Source organism: Brachionichthys hirsutus, chromosome 11, assembly GCF_040956055.1.
Source record: "Brachionichthys hirsutus isolate HB-005 chromosome 11, CSIRO-AGI_Bhir_v1, whole genome shotgun sequence".
In the NCBI taxonomy this organism is placed as follows: Eukaryota; Metazoa; Chordata; class Actinopteri; order Lophiiformes; family Brachionichthyidae; genus Brachionichthys; species Brachionichthys hirsutus.
The window spans coordinates 5,798,081-5,822,446 of NC_090907.1; the positions used below are offsets into that span (position 1 = coordinate 5,798,081).

The following is a 24,366-nucleotide window of genomic DNA, read 5'->3' on the forward strand; positions in this document are numbered from 1 at the left end:
TATGAATTAGCAATGTCAGCACCGACAGATGTTTGGCTCCCAGCGCTAGCATTAGCTACAGAAACGACATGCTTATTTCTGGGAGTGTGACGCCTGTTTTATTTTCTGGCTGCCGTTCTGATGTGAGCTGAGTTCGCACCGCGGCAGACGGTGAGACAAGAAGTGTTTTTTCTTACACGAAAGTAATGGACTTTGTCGGAGACAAACAGACGAGCACACGCAAAGAGGCGGGCGCGCTACAGCTCACGGGCCTGGGACGTCATCGCTGGGCAACATTAGCAAGCTAGGTGATATTAGCTCCCTTAAAGACGCTCAAATTAATCTGTTTGATGTCGGGACGGCGGAGCTCAGCCTGCTCGCGTAATGGAGGCGCCCAGAGTGACGTTTGCTTTTCCTGCTGTTCGTGACCAGTCATCCTTTTTTTTGCGTTCCCAGTAGGAGCCTTACAACACGGTTGGCTACCGGGGTGATAGCTTAGCAAAGTTGCCTAGTATGCTGTGTATATATATATATATATTATTACTTTGACAGTGTTGCGCGCACAGAGGTTGTCGCTTATTTATAATTAACAATATTTGATTATAACTGCACTAGCTGCTTTGTTAATGCGTGCGACACTGTAATTCAAATTCAGTCCAAAAAAATAACAAGAGTCGGAGAACTAGAATACTTGTATATCTGCAGATCAGGAACAAAGACTGGTGGAATCCTTGTTATTTGGTCTTTAATTGTTGTTTAATTCAACATACAGGCTTGTGTGGCACCGTTCGATACTCAGTTTCCCTGGTAATGAAAAAATGAATATCGAAGAGCAGCGTCTAGATTTGTGCAATGTCAAGACTAAGAGCAGTGAGGATGTTGATCACAACACTGCCAACAACACAGAAGAGGTCACCCCACAAATCTCTGAACTGACAACGGACAATAACCCAGAAAAACAAACCACTGTTCCCCCGGAGGCCTCTGAAACGTACCTAATGCCTCAACTCAACGACAACCTTCACGCAGCAGAGGAGGGAAACGACCCGGCACTAAACACACTGGAAATTGATGAAGCCAATGGAAATCGATGTAGGAGTAACCAAGAAACACCTGTGGTGGTAAATACCACTGACTTGATTTTTTCCACAGAAGAAGAGCAGCACGAGGGCAACATCGGGTCGGAGAAAATGAAAGGACTTATGGGCACTACGGTGGAAGACGACGGTGGGGAAATGGACGTCGGCGTGGATCTGAGTCTGGATGAGAGTGGCGTGTTGGAGAGCGACTCGGCAACTCTATCGAACAATTCATTGGATTCAGACTTCACGTCTCAGGATATCCCAGCCTGCAACGCAGCAGAGAGCCCGTCAGAAGCAAGCCAGACCGGCTGTACGGAGGCTTCTAGCACAGATAAGACTGGACTATACCCCTCAGTGGAGGGGGGGGACGATGGGCACAAACCAGCTGGCAAAAGAGTGACCTTTCCCTCAGAGGAGGATATTGTGTCTGGAGCAGTGGAGCCTAAGGACCCCTGGAGACACGGTACGTGTGTGTGTGTGTGTGTTCTGCATGTTTGGATGTTAGAATGACTTCTACAGCGTTTGGATTTTGTTTCTGTCTCTCGGTCCATGTTTAATGTGTTGTCAGTATAAATGCGGCTGGATGCTACATGCTAACCCTAACCCTAACAGGTTCTGTGTTTCCATAAACTTGTCATCACACTAATCTCTTTAGTCCTCGGGCAGCACGTCTGCCTCTATCTTTTTATGCATAAGTCAAATTAGATGAACAAATAATGTAGATAAATTTGTTTCTATACAGAAGAAATTACGCGTCTAAATACGCAGTCGGCCGAGGTCTTGCTGTCGGACATATTGCGTGAGCGGATCATTCAGCCACACTTTGAGGTGTGCCATTTACCAACGTGCACTTCCTGTTTGTTCTGCGAAAACACACCTGAAGGAAGCTCATGCAGGATATGGCACTGTTTTTTTTTACTGTGTTGATGTAAGGAAAGTTGCTGAAATGAATTACTTTTCTCATTTTTATATAATATAACCTTCTTGGCGCGGGTAACAAATTCTTTGACGTGCTTCCATGTGGAATCGACTCTATCTCTTAATATTAAATGCACAGTAGGCCGAAACGGTTTCCATTTAAAGCCTTTTTCCGTGTTGCATAATGCCGGTCCGGTCATCTCTGACTCACACAGCTGGTCAGTGCCCCCAGATTTTGTGACAACCAGCTTGGCCTTGCTATGTAGTCCTGTATCTATGTGGTTGAGTTCTGTTGACTGACCAGGCCAGAACATCATGGGCAGATGCTGCACAGTCCATGACTGCTGTTTTCCAATGTGCTGGTTTATTAGCTTGTTGAAAAATGGACTCCTGTCTTTTCTTGTCCGAGACATAACATGCTCAGACTTGGAAGCAACACTTCCTGTAATATATTTTGGTGTTCCTTTCCATAAATGGACTTTTTCACTGCACCAACTCACCAACACCAGCTGCAGAAAACTCCCTGTACTGCCACCTCCTACGTGCTTCTCAGTGGTGGTGAATAATTGGTTTTAATTCATCACCTGACCCTTGAAGGCAGCACCGAGGATCATCGGCTTACAGCTCAAAGCATGACTCATCCCTCCAGAATGATTTTTGACCTCAACGGATTTGTGAAATGTAGATGTGTTTGACAACATTTTTTAAACAATTCCAGCCTCACTCTTCGGGCACAGGGTTGGCTTCGCACATTGGTCAGAGAGATCAATGATGGTTGTCATCGAGGTCACGTTTACTGTGTAATGCGACTCATCTCACAGTTTGGGTAGTTAATTCACTTTAAATCCTGAACACACACGTGGAAGCACGTAGGCCTGATATGAAACAAAGATTTTTAAGGACCAGAAGAATTGTACTCCAGAGCACTTAAACGTGGCAGATGAAGAACATTGATTGCATTTGAATCTCCCAGGCTTTCCTGTTTTTTTCAGGCTACTGTGCGACATTAGCGCCAGACCTTTTATCTAATGAGTCGGTGACATGTTTCTGACAGATAACGTAATCCAGGAACCCAGCCTACCTAAAAAGGATACTGAGATCACAGAGCCTGGAGCTTCATCCTGACACAATATGGGTCACACCTGTAAGAGCAGAGCGATGGAGCTGCTGGCTATTGAAAGCAATATCTGTCTTCAAATAAATTCTAAATCTGAATCTGAATGGAATTTAACTTCATGGCTCTCACCCTTAGAGATGCCTGAATTCTATTTATTCACTAAATTTGGTGTCTTCAGAACCTGTATTGAATTATTTCATTCATTGATTGAATATCAGAGTAATTTCTCTGTGTTTGGACATTGCTGGAAATATTTTAAATAAACAAAATACATGTAACAGGTCTGTCATTTTGAGACGACCCAAGCTCAGTAAATCTGTCTCGTTCACATCAAAGGAATTTCTTATTTTCTAATCACTGAGAAATATTTTTCTAAATGTCCTCCTCATTTATAATTAGAATGTAAACCTGTTGTTCACTCGTGAAGTTACCCTCCATCTGGTCGAGCAGCTTTCTCTTTCAGATGTCGTCCTGGATTCATGTTGGCGTTTGAAATGGCCTCGCTGTTTATCCCTCTGCTTTGGTGGATGAATGGATTCACATTGGTGAAGGTGTCTGTATGAAAATGGTTTTGTTCATACTAAAGAATTATTACATAAATTATGACAACATTTGAACATAAATGCCTAATAGAACAATGGAAGACTACCGGTAGTTGTTTCACAAAAAACATGTTTCTGGCCAGTATTTATGTCCAGTACTCAAAAATCAAAAGGAGAGACGAGGTGAAACATTTGGTCAAATTCTGAGTTGTCGATAATATTAGGCCACCACCTTGAAACTGTGGTGATGGCACACATCTTCTTCGCTAATGTCTTGAACCCTGAGGCAGACGACAAGAACAGCGTGGATCATGTAGCAGCAACACCAAACTGAAAGAGGAGAGCCCGACAACTTGAGCGAGATGATGCGTCAAATTTGCAGTGAAGGAGCAGCAATCAAAATATAGCGTCCCCAGATCTATCACTCCACCCGCTTCATTCAGCATCGCAAGCAAAGGACCAGATGTGTTCAGAGGAGGATGTACAACTACAGATGAGGCAGGGGCAATCAGTAAGGTGTACTGGTATTAGTAGGTTAGGTTTATAATGGTTGGATAACATGAGGGGAACGCCTTATTAGCACATCATTTCATTACTAAGATAAATTATTTTTCTGACAATAAAACATCTAAAATTTCATGATGGCAGCCCTAGTAGTCAGTCGCGTATAAAGATGCTGCTAGATGCCACTAAAACCTGTAGATAAGTAATTGAGCTCTGTTCATTCTGGTATTCCTGCTTAATGCACTCCTGCAAAGTCTTCCAATTTCCTGAACCGCATTCAAAGAAGGCGTACTTTTTTTTCCTGTTTTATTTAATGTACTTTATTGTGTTTAGATAGTGATTCACATACTTGGACTCATCGTTGATATCAGCAGGCTACTTGTGTATGTTTCTTTGTGTTTACCCACTCATGTCAGACTGTTGTCTACCAGCGGAGGCTCAGTCACCTGCCTTCCCGCCCCACCTCTGAGCGTCCAGACATCCTGCTGTCATGTGTGAATGACGCCGCTGTCACCAACCACAACACTATAGTGTGAAATGGGAAGGGCGGGGGGGGGGGGGGGGAGGGGGGCTATTTTAAACATTGTCACGTGCAAGCTAAGTAGAAACTGACAATCACCAGCACTCGTATCAGTCTCTGGGCATTTACCCAAAATATTTCTGTTATCTTGTCCAAACCCTGTCACCTATTTTTTGATGTTGTTATTTTCATCTTCTTGTGATTGTGTCCACTGTAGGCTTAACGTACGTAACAACTTTTAGCTATGAAAATGGAATACCTTTGCTCCCCCCCCCCCCCCCCTAGTCTCTGTGAACCCCTGCACAGGGTGTGAATACAGCCTTATTATAGTTTCTTGTGCTGTTGAATGACATTTCCTTTTTTGGATCCACCATGTTGATATCAGTGGGTATAGCCTAAATAACAGGTTTGTAATGCAGTAAGCTAGCACCACAAAGTTCACTCATGCATTTTAGGACCCCTCACTGTGTCCTGATTGGTTTTATCAGTTTGTTTATTCTTACCTTTTTTGTGTGTATTTGTGTAACAAGTGGCTTAAATTAACGTGTGGTGGGTGATATATTCTGCCTATGGAGCTTTTCCTGAGGCGGGGCCGTCTATCCTTGGACAGACATTTATTATTTGGCTTTTACGTTGCTCATAAGGTGAATGGAAGTCCAAAAGTTTTAGATCAAATTTAGCTAATACAATATTATATTATTACTCTGTTTGTGGAAGAGCTGCATGGTTTGAATTTTTTATGCCCTCTTTTGTACTTGCAGCAAAGAATAACTTCCTCTTGGACAAGGATTTGTCTGCCATGACTTTTTATTAAAGGCATTTTGACTTGAACGATGGCATCTAATTTGCTGTGATGATTGCATTCTATAGACCTCAGTTCTTCTAGTTTCTTGCCATCTGCGTTCTAATCCTTCTAGCAGATTGGCCAACAGTTGATGTAAGGTAGTGTTAGCTGCTACGTAACTATTTGTTCAAGTAAGAACTAGGACAGTCAACAGTCTGACTACCTTTTTTGACCACGGTCCTTGTTGTGTCACGTTATACTGTGCTGAACCCCCCTCCCGCTGTCTCTGCAGCACCAGATGTGTGCAGGCAAAGGGTTCAGGTGTTTATCTGCAGAGGCTGGTACTGTCTTAGCACATTCCCAGACTCTCCCAAAACGTGTCTTGTCTACATGCGGTGTTGCATCATTCCTAACGAGCAATACAAGACTGTGCAGATGAGTCAAACACAAATTAAAGACTACACATTTTCAGTGGAATACTGTCTTTCATATTTTGCCACATTATCACCCCTCTATTTAGTTTCTCTAACATAATTTCAAAGATGTTGTTTGGAACGCTGCTCTGGCATTTCTACTGCCTGCCTTTTTTTCCCCATCGCCACTCCTTCCCTACAGGATCAAGAGCAAGGAAGCAAAAGATTGAGCAATCAGAAATAAGGCAGCAGCGACAGTTCCCCTCTAAATGATCAAGCCAGCCTGAATTTAACTGATCATTTGGATGTAGAGGAGGTGGTACCTAGTTTTATCTCTCTTTAACCAATTATACATCCTGAGTGGACGCAAATGAAAGATGAAATAAGGAACACCACGATAGCTTGTTTCTTAAAACAAAAAAACCAGCGTCTTCCCAAATGCTGTTTAAACATTCTTTCATTAGTTACTTTTTTGAGAAAACAATCTTTAGTATACACGGGGCACCGAACACCGCCTTTTCCCTCAGGAAGTGTTTGTATACACACTTTGTCCACAGCGACTCTGCACAATAACACTTTTCCAAGGACACTGTGTTCATTGGAGCAAATACTGGGCAAATTTACAAGACTCTCACGTACTAGCGGCGAAGGCATTTACACGGTATGACCCCCACAGTTCTGTGTGCACGTTTTAACCGGTACGGATGACTGAAGTACTGCTACAACATATCAGCCCATGTTGCATGCTGTGGATGTGGATTTATAGAAAATGTGGAACTGGCAAGAGAATGGTCTGAGCTGCCAGACCATAAGTCTCACACTTGATTCTGTGTCAAATGGCCTTAGTGCTTTATACCATGTATTTTCATGATCCTTTGTTTTTGTGAACATCTAATTAAGCTGACAAAGAAGTCTATGCCTTTTAGTCAAAGAAAACAAATTATTTTACTGTACAATAGTTTATTCATTAAAATGTGTTGGTTTTTCCTTTCTTTCTATGAAGACATCTAGAAGCTATCAATATTTTTGATACACGCTGCTGCTGTGCACAAGTCATCCATAGAGCAACACATGAATAGGCATTAAAAGTAAGAAAACGTAATGTCATTTATGTGGACAGCAGACTTTTTAGTGTTTTGCATGCAGTCTCCTCCATAACCCAACAGGAGTGTGAAGGTTTGGGGGGGGAGGGGGGGGGGGGGTAAAGACTTCAAGGTAATGAAAGACCTCATACAAGCATGGACTCTTCTTCTTTTAGTGGCATTGAACAGCAGCAATTGGCGTGAGGAGACACATGGTTGGGCGGGAGGGGAATCTCCCATCCACTACCACAAAAACCCAGGGTTCCAGTTAAACCGCCGGTACTCGGAGCACAACGCGACAACGCCTCGTCACACTGATGCACTAATTCACGCAAAAGGAGCTCTGACCATGTATTGAGTGAATAAATGAATATACATTCCAGAAATTTGACTTTTTCATGATCTATATCTGTTTATATGTGAACAGCTGGCATTACACCTGTGATGAATTTGAAGAGTTTTTGTTCCTGTATTTTAACAATGACAGTAATTCTCAAACAACCACGTGCTGACCGTTTTAGAAATCTGATTTTGCCAGTGTTTATATTCCCAATGTGACTTTTGAACAAACATGGACTGCTACACAGCTTATCACTACTCAGACCAAATGTGTGTGTGTCTACAATCAGTAAGTTCTAAGGCTTGTAGCGTTCTTAGACTTAATTTCTTTACTTTTGAGTAGATTTCTGATGTGGGTCTCAAAACAAGTTAAAGATGTATTGTGGCTATTCTTAATTTATTTCTGTGGCGCTGACCCGCTCTTTCATTTGGCAGTACATGGCATTACCTCAAACTCCCCACACTATGTTGTGTGGTAGTATTTTCAGCCATGGTTCTGTGACTAACACAATGGATCAGACTTGCATGTATGCTCATGCAGGTTTTTAACTGCAATTAGTTTATCTATTCTGATCTCTGTCTGCATATATATATATATATACATATACAGATTGAACCATCTAAATCTATCTGATGATGATGCTGAGGTCAGCACTTAAAACTATTTGAGAAGGAAGGCATAGGTTTTAATATTCAACGTTTAAGTTATACCGGTTAGTCTACTCTGTTCTGATATCCTGCACAGGGAGGCGAGTGACTAACGGAAATTGTGGAGAAATGAAGAGGAGTGGAGATAACAGAAAAGAAAGTGGACAAATTTTCACTCTGTCAGAGAAGTGCTGACTGCAGCACCAAATCTGATTTAAGTTGTGTATTATAGTAGAGGCATAAGCACGGTTTGTACTTGCATGACTTCAAATTCAAGGGAATACATATTTTATTGGTTTTAATCTAGACTGACTTTTGCACACTTTGACATTTCTCTCTTTTTTTCTTTTGTCTTGAGTGTCTCACTTCCTCGCAGCAAAGAATCTCCATCAGAAAAGTTTGAATGTTGCCCAGTCATCCGATTAGATTAAGTCCCTGCAGCAGCCTGGGAAGGTAGCACCCTGACCCCGTGACAAACGCACAAAACAAGAACAATAGCCTCTTTTTGCTAACTTGAGTGTGAGAGCCCTTCAAGGGGATGTAATTTGATTCTCTCTGTGGACAAAGCTCTCCAAGGCAGTCACACAAGCAGACCATATTTACACAGAACATTTCCAGTGCGGTCCCAGTCCTAGATTTTATCAGGTTGATCATTTGCAACCGCTCTGTTGGAATGTTTTTGGCTGATATGAGTGTTCCTCATCAGAAGAACACTCGGTTTGTTGCGCTGTTCACACAGATGTCTCCATATCACTGCCTCGTGAAATAACGTGCAAGGAAGTGATGTTAGTTAAGGCCTTTAAGACTGAAAGCATAATAAATGCAGTTCAATGTAACAGCTTTGGTGTATTTGAACTTCGGTTTTTAGGAGATCCATTTCCTACCCTCCTGACATATTTTACAAAATGTAATTCAAAAGGCATCTGTCATTCACTGAAACCCAGATTGATTGCATATTGTCTACTGTGCAGCTAGATACAAAAGTCAACACAAATAAATATAGTCACTGCATAAACAATATACAAGTACCAGTAATATTCCACAACGTCTAGGCATGTGGTCGGTGTGTGTTTTTTATTTTATTTTTTTCTAATGTGATTCTTGAGTCAGATTTTATTTTCTTTAAAGGGAGACTGATATGATCCACGAGCAAAGCTGTAAAAGTTATCCTAACCTTTTTAATTTTCTGTGTTTTACAGCTCACAACGTGACAGTGGAGGAGATCCTCTCTACCTACAGACAGGCCTGTCAGAAACTCAACTGTAAACCCATAGCCAAAGTGCTCAAACAGATCCAGGTGAAGTTCAGTTAGACATCTCCAAGATTCACACCATTATAATAACATACTGTTTGCTAGGTACACATGGGCTTCGTTTCAGACAGCAGGCTAAAGTGACCCAAATCTGAATTTTTAGCCCTTATGTGACCTGATCTTCTCATAACAGTCTGAACAACAGACCACCATATGTGGTCCTAAATTCTACAGGTATCTAATCTTTTTCCACCCGACTTCTTTCTGAACTGAAATGTGAACGATCTCGCAAAAAAAATCTGATTTCACAAAAAATCCGAATTGAGCATTGCGTTCGAAGCCCTGCTGTTCGAACAAAGCCAAAGATAATGGAACTGAAATAAATGGGCTCAATAGGTAATAGAAGCATGTTTCTGTGCAACACAATTCAGTTCAACAACACCACAAAATATTCATATACCGGTATCTGAATCAGAACCTCCTTTAAAACCATTTCATTTAAAACTCAGCCTTATATCCTTTATCCGTTTTTTAAGTCCGTTTACACTTTTTTGGGAAATATCAATTTCAGCCAATGAGAAAATGCTGAAAATAATGTCAGAGAAAAGGCAGTGAATGAGTACGACTGTTTCTACTTCAAATTGTATTTGCCACCTCTAGTGGAATGTCATAATCCCCTTTTTAAATCCTTGGCGGTATTGAAAGCCATCACAACACACCAGCCTGCTAAGTTCACGCCTTTTACTCCTCGTCACAAACACAATGGGCTACTTACGTAGTTAGTAATCAGTAGTAGTCTTGGCAATAATGATACCAGTTGGAAAGCTGGACTGAGTGTCTGTGCATTCACAGTCGCTGGGGTATGACGGGTGGAATTTAAGCACACAGCGGGGCCATTATTATACTTTACATACATGCAAAAACGTCAGTTAGTGCTGGTCATATTCAACTCTTGGCCCAGGTGTCAACTGAAGCCTAAGAACGTGTGATTACCTATGTATTGTAGTGCAAATAACTACATGTATTTCCAGGCTGCATTACATAATACTGTCTGTATGTAAAACTAGAACAGTTGTTGAGCAAAGTTATCTTTGGACAGTTATACAGCTATTTCATCCGGTGATGAGACACTCTCGAAGTCCATTATTGTGGCCATGGATGACTGGGCAAGGGCTATCATAGTGTACAGAATTCTATTTGTCTTTTTGAGCAAGGGTTGTATTGTCTTTGTTACGGCTGCAGCCCTGGCTCTACCGTTTCTTGGTTCGTATGTTTATTTATTTACTTATACATTTATTTGATAGGGACAGTGCACATCTATGCAGACGCATCTAATAGATGTAAATATGGCGGATTTGAGCAAAAATGATAATTTACATCCGGAGTCCCTAGGCAGGTAAAAGAAAGACACGACAAGACATAAGAAAGTACAAGCGGTTACAATAAAAACACAGCGCAGTACATACATTACTAAAAAGTTAAGAGCTAATGGTTACAGGACTGTCCTCTCTCTCTCTCTCTCTCTCTCTCTCTCTCTCTCTCTCTGCCTGCGCTTCAGGCAAGTGTTGGTCTTTTTTTCCATTGCTTGCCAGCACAAGTCATGTGTCTTAATAATCCATCTGTATGAGCAGGTCTGGAGGGTAGAAGCCACAGGGGTGGGTTTTTTATATGTACACATGCCAACCTTGTGCTTTTTTTTGTTTTGTGAAGCTGCAAATACTTGATCTGTATTACTATTGTTAAAATTGTGAAGTGCTTCATCGTCTGGCAGCTGGACAGGAAACAAGAATTAATGACTGAAGGAAATTAAAAAGGTAATTTTATCATCCTGGTCAGGCAGATGTAAACTCATGTCTTTTAATTCTTGACTTATTGATGATGGGAAACTGATACTAAGGAGGTTCATCATGCAGACGATGAGTGCGGAAGCCTTTCTCTGGGTTCTTAAGAAGCGATCTGTGCATGTTTCTGGATTTCTGTATAACACAGCATGTTTCGTGTGTACATGTTGGAATGCATAATGGCCTCTAACGGGACCTGTTTTGTGTGCAAGCATATAAACGACCCAGTCATTACTGGAATTTCTTTGTTTATCTGATATTGCTGAGACCGTATGTGCAATTCTTCAGGCATGATTCTCTCTGCCTGCATTTAAACCATTTCATCTCCAATGAGGCTCATTAGCTGATGGAGGCATTAGTAGTGTTAACCATTGTAGCAGCGACACAGTAGCAGCTTCTATTGTTTGCTCTCTGGCAAAATCACTGCAGCACATTCTCATAACCCCCCTGACTGGGCCTCTCCAGTGGAGCTTTGCACGTTCTTACATGCAGGTGTGTATCCATGTGTGAGTGATGTTGAAATGAAGAATAGCCCCTGATGCAAACACATTTGCGATTCGACACAACCCATCAGTTTAACATTTCCGCCTCTTGTGGAAATGCACACGTCTGTGCCAAACTGCTGTTGTGATTTATATTTCTTACAACAGTCTGGCTACGTCTGGGTCGTTGGCTGGCGTGTGATTTCTGGTCATCACAAAGGGCTCGTATCTCCCCTTTACCATATCCTGCTTCTTTTCAATTCCTCGTGCTTGCGTCGCCTGGCCATGCTCCGTCCCGTCCCCCCCCCCATCACCTAAGTTGTCTTTGATCCCTGTGACGTTGGAGGACATTTAAAAGATGGGACCCAGCATTCAGGGATCTGTGATCAAATGGGATGGCAAGCCCTGTCGTCTGTGCAAAGGAAGATACGGGTATGGAAATTAAAGGCAAAATTAGCAAAAAAAAAACAAATGGGTACGGTCAGGGAGAAAGTCTGGATGTAAGGGGGAAGGCTGCAGCAGGAGAGAGGGCCTCTTACTCTGATTGTGGCAGACTAAGCAGAGAGGTTTAGCAGGTTGCGGGCACTGAATGCATGATTTTCAACTGCACGAGGCATCCATTCAGCGCATTTTCTTAACAATTTAAACTTTTTATGGACCGCAGACATCATTTTAGGAGAGAGAGATGGATTTTACCTTAAAAAGTCAGCATTAAAACTTTTCGCCTCGAGTATTTCTTTCTCCTGCGTCACACTGTTCCCTTTGCCAAGGACATGAGACATGGAGCGTCTAGATAAAAGGACACATTATCAGAGTACAGAGGACAGCCCCCCCCCCCCCCCCAGCAAAAGTTCAGTGCTGAATGTATTTCTTTGCCATTGTAAAGCACTTTGAATTTGCCTTGTGTATAAATTGTCCTATACAAATCAACCTTTGAGCCCACAACCATCCCCATCATTTCTGCTTAGTCTTCCTTGCAGCCACACAAACAAGCCGGGAAGACCGAATGGCTGAACGGTGAAAGGTTTGCAAGAGGAGCTCAGCCGCTGGCTTTCCTTCTTCCCACTAAATGCTTTCTTTATTAAGTCTACCTGAAATGCACACGTGGCGACTCGCCAGGGGCCCGAGGGTTCTGCTCGTGTCTCTCCAGTCGTTCGTGTCTTGTGTGTTTATAAGGCTCCCTGTTTCACACCTGGCTGTTGAATGCCTGCTCAGCAGTAACGACCGCCAGCATCTTGACACCTGGACACTTGTCACAGCCTTGTGTCACATTTCTGCTGCCACGATTCCCTGAGGGACAAGTGGCTCCACATTATGTGGTGCATATGCAGCTAGTGTGCACATTCTCACAGTAGACAGAGGCTTGTTCTCTAGATTGGTTCATTATATCTGCTTATCTCTGTTGAAATAAAGAACAATATATTAATGCGATGTACGGTATGTGCATTGGCTCATACTTAGGCCATTTACCTCTCGCTAACTAGCGTGGCGTCAGAGAGCCAAGCAAACTTACTAACCTTACTGTGCAGCGCCATGCCCCGCCCTTCTCGGCTCTGATTGGCTTGGTAAGGTGACATTTCTCACGTTGGTCATAATTCTTTTGGTGGTGTGAGCTGCGTGTGAAATATCATCATCAGTAAGGGTGAGTCACCGCGTTGCAATAGTAGGAGTTATAAAACAGAGTCCCTGCCACCTTCAGTATAAGCTTCCAAATCAAATCACCTGTCCCGCTTCCCAGGGTGGGGGAAATGAGGAAATGAGAATCAGAATGAGAATCAGTCGCTTGATGCGGTCCAACCACAACACACACTCGCACACACGCGCCAGGTCTTGCGTTCTTTTTGACCTCTGGCAGCTCTGTCAGATATTTTCATTGATAAAGTCATTCTCACTGGCAGGTGCCCATCCTATTTGTATTTTAAGATTACCTTGCTGTTCAATTCCTGCTTCCGCTTTGTGTACTGAGGAGAGACTGTTGGATTTGTTTTGCTATTTCCAGGTTGGTTTTATGGAGAGTATTACTTTTGCTAGTGCGTGTACTTTTTACGTACCATTCATGCAGATGGTCGTATACCCTCGGCACAACTCGGCTAACTATGTTCAAACACACGAGCATAGAGGATTGGAGTGTGGCAGGAGGGCAGAGGTTATGGGGTTCATGCCGAATTGGCTGCACCGTCGACTCCGGAGGGATTTGGTGGCGCATACAGTAGTTTAGAGGGCAGCAATGTGTTTTTTGTGTTTGAGCTTGTATTTGGGTGTTTGACTCTGGGCATAGTCGAGTTCAGCACACAGACTTGTAGGCAGCTGTAGCAGTCGAGGCCGATTTGGTGCACATTTCAAGAGACCTGGTTTGTCTTGTTTTAATGGGGCTGAGCTGCACCAGGCCAGCCTGTGATTCTTAGTCTCCCACTAAACTGGTAGCTCAACACTTGTGGTTCTGCTGCTGATTTTTTTTTTTCAAGGATGTTGCTGCAACCGCCAAACAAGCATTTCCTGCTTCAGCAAACTGAAGGGAGAGTTTAATAAGGATCAGCTACAGGAAGTGTATTTTATTTATCGGCAGGTCGGCCTCGTTAGCTGCGCCGTTCTAATTGCCTGATATTTGTTCAAACAGATATGGACGTGTTTTTCCACTATCATACCAGCAGAAACATGCAGCTTCGGGGATGACAAGCTGCAAACATCAGACTCTAATGAGGTCGTCTTTGAGATTAGCATGTTTAATCTTCAGCATCGATTGTTTTGAATGTCTTTTGTGATGTCAGACCTTCAGCATTAGAAAGCAACTCTTGTTTCCATGGAGTAATAGCGAGCTGATAGTTCTTCCTTTTTCTCCTTAGGATCTGAAAGAACTGACACAACGAAACGAATGCTTAGATCTGAAAGGTAAGAACCAAAAACGTGCCGTAGTCCATGCTATGCTGTGTGACGCGCAAATCAACAGCTTCAAAGACTCGTATTTAGAAAAATGTGTTTTTATGAAATGTACCTTCGTCTCTACATCAATGTATAATTTATCTCTAACATATCTGATGTTCTCTTTGAAAACGCTAATTGTTCGATGTGTATTTATTTATAGGTGAAAAACTGGATTACAAAGCATGCGAGTCCCTGGAAGAAATTCTGAAGCGGGTCCAGTTTAAAGTGATCGACCTGGAGCAGACCAGTCTGGATGAAGATGTAAGAAGAACTCCTGAAGTCTCTCTTTTTCCGTGCCTCATTTCTGGTGCTGCAGCTAGCACGCTTATAGCCTTCGTTTTTACTCCTTGCCTGTCTCTCTCATTCTCTCTCTCTCTCTCTCTCCCTTGTTAAATGCTGCTCTCCGCCTTCAGCCACACTCCTGTCCTTTGCCTCGCTCTTCATCGGTGGCGGGACATGGAGTATTTGTTACGGGGTTGCGATTACTCCAGATGTCCACTTGTGTAAACATCATTAGGAACATGAGAGCTGTAGACACACAGATACAGACAGTGCTGCACTGCGGACGCAGGCCCTGACCACTTCCTGTCAGGCAACGCTCCAAATATGCTGCACAGCAATTTGTCACGTATGGACACAAGAAATAGGTCAACTCTTATCGGCGAATCTCTCAGGGTATCTTTTATTCCTTATCACTTTTTTCGTGGCCACATAATGATGAATAGAATGCACTTTTTGTTTCGGATGAGCGCCTTTGATGGGTGATGGGAGCAAATTCCTCTCCATATATTTTGCGAAAAGAGTTCAACTGGTAAATGTCTTTGCTCCAGAGATTTTAGGCACAGGCATGATTCTAGATGTAGTTGTGTTTTTTTGAAGTGCAGCTGGTAAGAGTACAAGTGAGAGCCCCTTCAGGCTGTTGACTGCGTGCACATTCGACCACCAACCCAGAACCTCTTCTTTGGTTTGCTTTGCTTTGGTTATAAACCATGTTTGGATGACTAACAATTTCCCCACATGATGTATGATTAATGTTTTACTTTTGTCCCGGCCCCTCCCATGGTTGTTGTGCTTTGTTTGTATGCTTATTTTAAGGGTCGGCTTACATTCTGTTTACGTATTGACAGAAATTGGTTATTTTTAATATGCACATCTTACATGGACCCAAACCTTCAAAGGCCTTCTCATAATACAAACACAATGCAGAGTGACTTGTTGATTTTCTCACTTTGGAAATGATGCTTCCCCGGAATTGTGAACAACGTAGCTGAATGATTCTGTGATTTATTCAGTAGCGAGCAGGATCTCATTTTGAGACGAGTGGCTTCGCCTTGGCCTCACATGAAAGGAGAAAACTGAGGACATATTGCTGGAGGAGGCAGAAGAGAGGAAGTTGGAATAGGACAGGATGTCTTGGCTTGACTTGCTGGAAATGTGTAACAAATCGTGTAGGAATGATTCGGGCGGACGCACGACCTCCCACATAACAAGATGTGAGAGAATCCAGACTCTATCTTGCTGCATCTTTTCACACCGTTACCAACCCACAGATGTGTTTTAAACTATTACATTTCAATCTGAAATATGATCATTAAGATTTTCCTCACGCTGCTTCTTTCTTCTTCTTCTTTCATCTCTACTTCTTAGGGTGCGTCATCTCTATTTGACATGATTGAGTACTACGAGTCAGCCACGCATCTCAACATCTCCTCCAACAAGCACATTGGAACACGAGGATGGCAGGCCGCAGCTCATATGATGAGAAAGGTAAGAGATAACCCCCCCCCCCCCCAAGTGGACAAAAATTACGGCTTCAGTGAAATAGGTAAAGGTAATGTCGACAGTAGTTTTTGATTAATGCACGTGTGTGCGTGCGACCTCTCACTATCAACCTTTAGCCTGCGTGGGCATTTTTATTTGTATGTTTTTTATTTGTGCTATTTTATTGCACAGATGGTTAACATTAGACTTGTCTCACACTTAACATTTCAGTTTTTGGTGGATGCATCTCAATGCTTTACATCTTTTGTCTGTTTCAGACCAGCTCCCTGCAGTATCTTGATGCACGTAACACTCCCCTTCTGGACAACTCGGCTCCCTTTGTGGCGCGAGCGCTCCGGATCAGCGGCAGCCTGGCAGTCCTTCACCTGGAGAACGCCGGCCTGTCTGGCAGGCCGCTCATGTTACTGGGTGAGATGGGCAGAGCGCTGGGAGGGCTTGTTTTCTCTGTCCCGCCCCTCCTTTAGTCTCTAGTAATCCTGATTCCTGAGAGTTTAACCATAACCCCTGACTTCTGTCTCCTTTCGTCTCCTCTTGTCGTCTACAGCTACAGCTCTGAAGATGAACATGAACCTGCGGGAGTTGTACCTCGCAGACAACAAGCTTAATTGCCTGCAGGACTCGGCCCAGCTCGGCAACTTGCTCAAATTCAACTACAACATTCAGATCCTGGACCTGCGCAATAACCACATCCTGGACTCTGGTACTCAGTGATGAGGCAACGCTAATTCATACAGGAGTCTCATTGTTATGTAGTGCGGCATTGATGTCCTCCACACCTGAACCCATACTCAGATAGCAATCATTGTGGGCTTATCACCTGGACGTTGCAGTTATGTCAACATATACACATATTTATGAAAGAGAATTAGAGAAAGTACTACATTATAGTTCCACAGGGTGTGATGTCATCGTTGTCCTGTTAAAACAAGCCCAAACTATTCTGTAGCTGTTCAACGTCTATCCTCTTTGATCTTTAGTGGTTTTCAATGAAAATGTTTTTCTTTATTTTTAACCAAATATTTTCCATGTGATTTCTGTAATGTAACTAATTAGCATGTTTGTTAACATTGCATCATTCTGCATGTCTTTTTTGTTCATCACAGGTCTGGCCTATGTGTGTGAAGGGTTAAAAGAGCAGAGGAAAGGCCTCGTCACTTTGGTGCTATGGAACAACCAGCTCACACACAACGGCATGGGGTACCTCGCTGCTGCACTGGTACACACACACACACACACACACACACACACACACACACAGCAGAGCCAATCCCATAATGAGCAGTTGTGTGAAAAGAAGCTCAAATGAGGGGAAAATTCTATTTTCTCCACACATCATGAGGATCTTTCACTGGAACTCCAGTAGAGATGAGCGATTAATGGCAATAAGGGATCTGGGGGGGAGGGGGGGGGGGCTTTAACAGTGAGGAGCTTCGGATGTTATTCCTCGTCATGAATAGCTCACAAAGAAAATAAGTGCGACAACAACCAGTCGGTATTTTGTTTCTCGTCCTCTGTGCGCGGGTAATAATTACTGACAGCCTGTTTTATATATTTTGATAATTTAACAATACCAGTAATAATTCAACTATTGAGTGTGTTTCCAAAGAATGTTTGGTCAAAAGAAAGTCTTGAGCACTTTGCAATTACTGCGTCATTTTTACTTATATTCGCATTTCACCGAAGATCCCGCTAAAAAAAATCCCTCGTGGAAACTCAAGACTGACGTTTGTGTAGATGAGAAATGACCCTACTAGCAGATAACAGCTGGGATGTGTACTATGACTGAGTATTACAACATTAGCTTCACTGATACGCTGAAGGCCCCGTTTGCATGTCTGTTGTTTGTGATGGAGCCGTTAACTTCTCCTTGTTTCACTGCCACTGTTTATTCATTTTGGCTTCAGTCTTATCAAAAGAATATCAGCTGTTCCCTGCTAACGCTCGGGGTTTATCATAAAAACATGCAGCATATGTAGCAGTACAGTTTATCAATGCCATTTTGTGACAGGAAATGATTTTTGGCGGGCTTAATGCTGTGCTACGATATTCCTTTCTGTTCGGCAGGAGCGGTGTTAAATAAAATCTGCTCATGTTTGTGAAGCCATCAACTCTGACTCCATCTTAGTCAACTATTCCAGTCCAGTATCTTTCACAGGGACGCAGTTCTCATTAATCAACCCCAAAAAACATGCTTCATTGTTTTGTTGTTACGATATACATCATTGTGTTGTCACTGAAACAGCAACTGGTATTATGTACTGCTTCAGTCCACCTGTAGGTCGTAAATCTGTTCTGTACGCGAGTAGCGGTAACCAAGGGGAAAACGCTGTCTGTAAAATCTGTACTTTTATGCAGAAGCATGGCAGAGGATGCTCTGAAGCTCAATGCCTAACATGAACACACAACAGGAAACATTCTGAAAGACGAAGCGTGATGCTTTTGAATTTGCTGCTGAAATCGTTTTTCGCTCTTTCACAGAATCCGCCGAGTCGTGGTTTCTAATGGAAAATAAAGCCCTTGTATTATATTCATGAAGATTAGTGAAGCATAAGTCATCCTTTTACTGATTTATAACCCGTCTCTGCCACTCACTGGGACATTTAAATACATTTCAGCTGTGTTTTCAACCGAGGATGGATAAGTCATACTAAATATCTCTTTCCATAATTAACTACAAAAAATGTTTATGCATTAATAATTCTACTTTCCTACTCCTAAATAACGAGGATTGAATGTCTGTCCTCGTCTCTCTGTCGGTCCAGCCGTGCACCCAGAGTCTGGAGACTCTCAACCTCGGCCATAACTCGGTGGGTAATGAAGGCGTCCACAAGCTGAAAGACGGGCTCATAGCCAATCGCTCTGTTCTCAGGCTGGGACTGGCGTCCACAAAGCTGTCCTGTGAAGGTGGGAATCGGTGCCTGTGATGTTCGGTTGGAGGGGGGGGGGGTTATACGATCCGGTTTAACTCCTCCTCTTCCTGTCGTCCTTGCTGTAGGAGCTGTAGCTGTGGCTGAATTCATCGCCGAGAGCCCGAGACTGCTCCGCCTCGACGTTCGCGAGAATGAGATCAAGACCGGCGGGCTGATGGCGCTGTCGCTCGCCTTGAAAGTCAACACGTCCCTGCTGCGTCTCGACCTGGACAGGGAGCCCAAGAGGGAGACCGTGAGCATGGGGGGGGATAAGAGATTGTAGGAATCACGTGGGCTGATTTCCTGCTTCCATTTTCGTTTTTGAGACCTCGTTGTCTGTCGCTCAGGTGAAGAGCTTCATCGAGACGCAGCGCGCCCTGCTGGCTGAGATCCAGAATGGCTGTAAGGGGAACTTCATCCTGGCCAAGGAGAAGGAGGAAACGGAGCAGATGAGGCTGTCTGCATCCATGGCCGAAATCGCCACGGAAGATGGGACCAGAGAGGAGGAGGCACAGCAACCATCGGAGCAGACAGGATGTGCAGGAGGGAAGGATGGGCAAGAAAATAAAAGCATAGAAAACGAAGAACAGGCGACCGATCGGTCGGAAGCAAGTCCTGAGATAACTGTCCCCAAAATCGACATGGAGTCGGACTCGGACACTGAGGATGAGGAGGAAGCGGAGGTGGTAACGAAGTCCTCTCTGAGTTCAAACTCATCCAATCACTTGAACCAGCAGGTGAAGGTTTCACAGCCCCTCCTCAGTGCCCCCCCTACGCCCTCATCCCAAGCCGCCCCTACCAGTGGCGGACTGGGCATCACAGAATCTGCAGCCTCCCCCAGCGGCCCTCCTTCACCCGGTCGCTGTATATCTGTCTCGAGTCCCGGGAGGGGTCACAAGATTTTCATGGTTACTCGGGTGGAGAGCCCGCCCGAGCTTCCCCTCCAGATGAGCACATCTGCAGCCCCCGGCCAGGCCGACGAGTCTCCAGGGAAAGGAATCGCACCCGCAGCACAGCAGACCCAGCGGGGGGCCCCCCCATCACAAACACGACTGACACAAGACGATGTGGAGGAGAGCTCGCCTGCTCTGACAACAGACTGTAACCTGACACCAGCAACGAGTGTGACTCGGTCACACACACTAGACCCCCCGTCTGCAACTCAACCCCCGGCAGATGTTACAGCTCGCACTTTAGACCCAGACGGGGCCGATCCAAGTCGACCAGCACCGGCCCCGCCTTCACATGAGGCCACAGAGAGCACTAAAAGACCCCAACGCGAGCCCGTACGCGTAGAAGGGAAGGAGGACGGAGGAAATGACGGAGGACAGGCGAGGTCCTCTGGTAGCATAGAGGGGGAACTGGGTCCAACCCGGACCGGCGCAACTTCGGTACAAACGCTATCGCCGCCGTTAGCATCTGCGGTTGAGCAGCTGCAGAGCGAACTAGCGTCTGCATCGGAGGAGGCCCAGTCACAAAGTCAGCAGGAAGAGGAGGCGCTGGAGTACGTAAGAGCCGTCTTAATGGAGACCAAGAGGAGCCAGGAGGAGTCGTGTCCGAAGGAGCGAGGACAGCAGAGCGCAGGGACGGCTCTCCTTCAAAGAGGAGCGCAGGAGTCTAGTCCTCCTTCAAATAGTCCCGAGCCGAGCTCGCCCGCGTCTGAAGACTCCTCTGATGAGAGCTCCTCGGACGAGGACGAGCGTTTCACCGAGGCTTCGGAGGACGTCGTCGCCTCAGCCCTGCCCAACGGCCTGAAGCAGGATTTCTCCCTCCGCCTCCTCGACGACAGCCCCAAGCCTGGCAGCTGTGTGATGGAGCACGGTGAGTCGCCGTCACCACTCATGGTGGACTTTACGTGTGTGGGAAAATCCTGGTGATAAAGAGTCTACATTCTGCAGTGAGTGTCGGCTGTGGGCAAGACCTGGAGGAGCTTCTGCTAGAAGCCAGTTTGGAGACGGGGCGAGACGCACCGTGAGGCAAAGAGGTAAATACTCGTGTACTGTAAAAGCGCACGTGGGGTTGATGAGCTGGATCTGGACCGATCCTCCCCGTCCGAGTGGCCTCGGCAAAAGAAATGGATCATCGGGATCCAGAGATCAATGGATGAGCAGATGTTTGGGCGACTGCAACCAGAATATAATCCAATCTAATCTTTTCTGCTGGAAAATGCTGCGTCTTCAGACACAATGGTGTGTGTGTGTGTGAGAGATCTGTCAGTTTTTGGACACCATCATCCTAAGGAAGCGCTGCACTCAAACACAATGTTCAGACTCTCCTTTTTTATTATCGCATCCGGTACTAATTTCTGTCTTTTCTCCCGCAGTGAGGATGGAAGACAGAAAACGGACGTCGGTTCGTCCGGCTCGACGACACGACCGGTTTCCCTTCGTCGTCTCTTTGACTTTACCGCAAATAAAACTTTTCCACTAAACGGCAAGAAGCTCAGTTGTAACAAAGGAGGAAGCGTCCACATCCACGCCGCGTCGACCAATGGAACGCACGTCTGGTATCAGGAAGGCGCCGCTGCTCATCCGTAATCTATACAAACAAGCAGCTGCCTGTGAGGGGGAGAATATAACACTAACCAAAGACCGAACGGACACTTCTCACGGCTCTACTTGCACTTGTATAGATTTCTACTGGAGTTGGGGGGGGGGGGGGGGGGGGAGATAGCTAGTGAGGTTGAAGATCTTTATCTGCCCTGGTTGTTAATGTTGTGTGTGTCCCCATCTCCTGACCACTGTACCCCTGTGGGGGGGGGGACTCTAAGGGACCCCTGCTTTCTGTTTCCACATCCTCTGCTCACTTTGGCCCCTCAGGAATCGGTGTGTGCCCCCCCCCCGTCAGGTTCTTCGGATCTGATGATGAGGAGCTCCTCTGCATGCCTCCACGTTTTAAAAGTCACATAATTGGTCCCAGCTTGAAAATGGCCAGAACTTCTAAATGTAGGCAAGCTGACAGTTTTTGATTGAGCTCATTCGCCTTTAATCCTTGATTCTCCGTCTCTTTGATGTTGTTGTTTTGAAGCAGGTGCCTCCTCTGGCCTTCCTCCTCTCCCCTCGTCTTCCACTGGCGCACTTCTCAGCTCTTCCCACTCCTGCTAATCATTTGTGTTGCCTTCAAACTCACCCGTTCACATTCAGTCAGTGTGTTTTAATTTGGCTGCTTTGAGAAATCAGTTCTTTTGTATTTGTTTAATACCTGTATGAGCCTTTTTCCTGCCTCCCCCCCCCCCCCCCCCCCCCTCTCTCTCTTAATTTCCCCTTTTCAGGATTGCTTTTAAATATTAGCCCCATTTTTGATGTATATTTCAGATTCAAACTAGAGCAAATATTTAGTTTTTTGGGGGGAGGGGTGATTTTTGTTAGGGGCTACGGGTTATATTTGACAATGGTAGCAGTACTGAAAGCGAACACATGGAGGCAGCAAATCATTCATTTCTTGTTTTCTTAACACTACTCTGCTGGATAAAGGTCGAGCCACAAGGGGGCGCTGGTGTCGGTCTGAACAGCATGTTGTCTGGTTTGAAATCCAACTCCTGTCCTGGATTCTGCAGAGCGCGGTGGTAAAACATGAATGTAGTTCATGCTGGTTTGCCCTGTTTGAACTTTTCATGAGGCAGAGGCAGACCTGGGCAGGTGTGCGTCGTCTCTTTTCTCTTTTCTCCGTCACGTTTGCTCTCCTCCACCCAACAGATGTTTGCACCATTGTTATGCTTTATTTTATAGACATTTTTAATAAGAATTTGTTAACTTAATTGAAATGTGCTGGTAATCACAAAGGATGTGTATGGCGAAAATTGTTCCTCTTAAATAAACTGCATGTAATAACGAATGATGAGACTGAATGCTTTAATGAAATGACTGAAATCAGACAAATGCATGCATAACAAACGCTTTTCAGATGGTGACTTTAATTGTTTGATCTATTGAATATTATCTCAGACCAGTTTTGCAGACATACCAGCTATATATTTATATTAGAAAAACCATTCCTAAAAAGTTCTTATTTTTTTTATTTCATTCTCCTTTGGATTTAGCGTTTTGGTCACGCATAGCCTCTCCTGAAGCTGTTTGGCAGAAACCGTTCAGCAATGAAGAACTTTTATCCCCAAATCTTTGCTTTTGTTTTACTTTGATTTAAATATATTTTTCCTGCATTTAAAAGTAATAATAAATGCTATGTAAATGTTAAATAAAGCTGCTGTGACCCTCACACCAGCAATGGGTATCCCAGGGTGAAGGTGTGTTTCAATGGTGGGGGGGGTCAAGTTAAGGGTGGGAACTCATTTCTGTACACGTTACTGAAATCCTCCCCTGAAGGAATTCCTCAGTGCACTAATCCAGTCCCGCCCAGTTAGGATCAAACAGGGACAAGAGATTTGTTAGAGAGAAGTCGCTACATTTCAGGTCGAGTCTCTGCCATATGAAACATAACATCTGTTTTTCTGACTAAAGCTGCAAAGACCAAATCTCCCCAGGTTCAAGTGGTCACGCTGAGCAAGACTAAACTGCTTGAAGTAGCATCACGTGATGTACAGACGGAGAGCGTCGGTCTGTAAGACAGAAAGTGATGAACTCCCTTTACATTATCCCGAGTTCCTTTAAAAGGACCCCCAAACACATAGGATTCATACCTTTTCTGTTTTAAAGGAGCATATACACGTTGAAATATTTGCCTCCTAAACCCTCCCTCTCTATGCAAGTTTTTGAAATCAGTCGGTCGTGTGATCAGCGTTCACAGCAAAGGTTGTGGCGAGCCATCAAACAAAGGATGTTCCCGGGATGGGTCTTTACTGCTGAATAATAAAAAGGTTTTCATATTTGAATCATTCCGACAGGCCTGTAGTCATAACTGTGCCATACTGTTATTGTAGTTTGATGTTGTTGAATGTAGTTTCTGTTTGGATCCAGTCAGAGCACAGAAACATGTCAACACTGTCGAGGCACAAAGTTTGTTCTTGAAGCTTTGGGAGCCTCGTAAGGTTTAGGTTTTATTTAAATCTCTGGAATCCTGTAAAATTCTGGTTGAAATAAAACTCTGTGTTTGGCCTCACGTCTGCTGTGTTTCATTGCTGCTGAGATCCAGCTCCACCATCACCCTGAAATGAAAAGTGATTTTGTGATTCCACTGACCGGACGATAACTCCTCTCCAACTCTTTTATACACATTTCACCTGCTCTAAATAATGTTCTCTAATGTTCTGTTTTAGCATTTAACGACTTTTCCAATCTTTTCTTGAGCACTGTC

General features: G+C 44.3%; 1 protein-coding gene across 1 annotated transcript; it reads left to right on the forward strand.

Annotated features, from left to right (window-relative positions):
* The first annotated feature begins 177 nt into the window (after positions 1-177).
* Positions 178-24,165, forward strand: ppp1r37 (protein phosphatase 1, regulatory subunit 37). Its single transcript, XM_068745280.1, has 14 exons — positions 178-287; positions 752-1,524; positions 9,128-9,225; positions 14,347-14,392; positions 14,586-14,686; positions 16,073-16,192; positions 16,465-16,615; positions 16,752-16,907; positions 17,311-17,423; positions 18,970-19,111; positions 19,203-19,369; positions 19,464-20,937; positions 21,015-21,100; positions 21,440-24,165. The coding sequence occupies exons 2-13, from the start codon at positions 798-800 to the stop codon at positions 21,089-21,091; spliced, it is 3,372 nt and encodes a 1,123-aa protein (XP_068601381.1). The 5' UTR covers positions 178-287; positions 752-797; the 3' UTR covers positions 21,092-21,100; positions 21,440-24,165.
* Positions 24,166-24,366: the final 201 nt, after the last annotated feature.

Coding starts and splice junctions, on each gene's coding strand:
- ppp1r37 (XM_068745280.1), top strand. CDS start 798: ATGAATATCGAAGAGCAGCGTCTAGATTTGTGCAATGTCAAGACTAAG. Junction 9,226..14,346: donor AAGTGCTCAAACAGATCCAG/GTGAAGTTCAGT, acceptor TTTTCTCCTTAG/GATCTGAAAGAACTGACACA. Junction 16,908..17,310: donor TAACCACATCCTGGACTCTG/GTACTCAGTGAT, acceptor TGTTCATCACAG/GTCTGGCCTATGTGTGTGAA.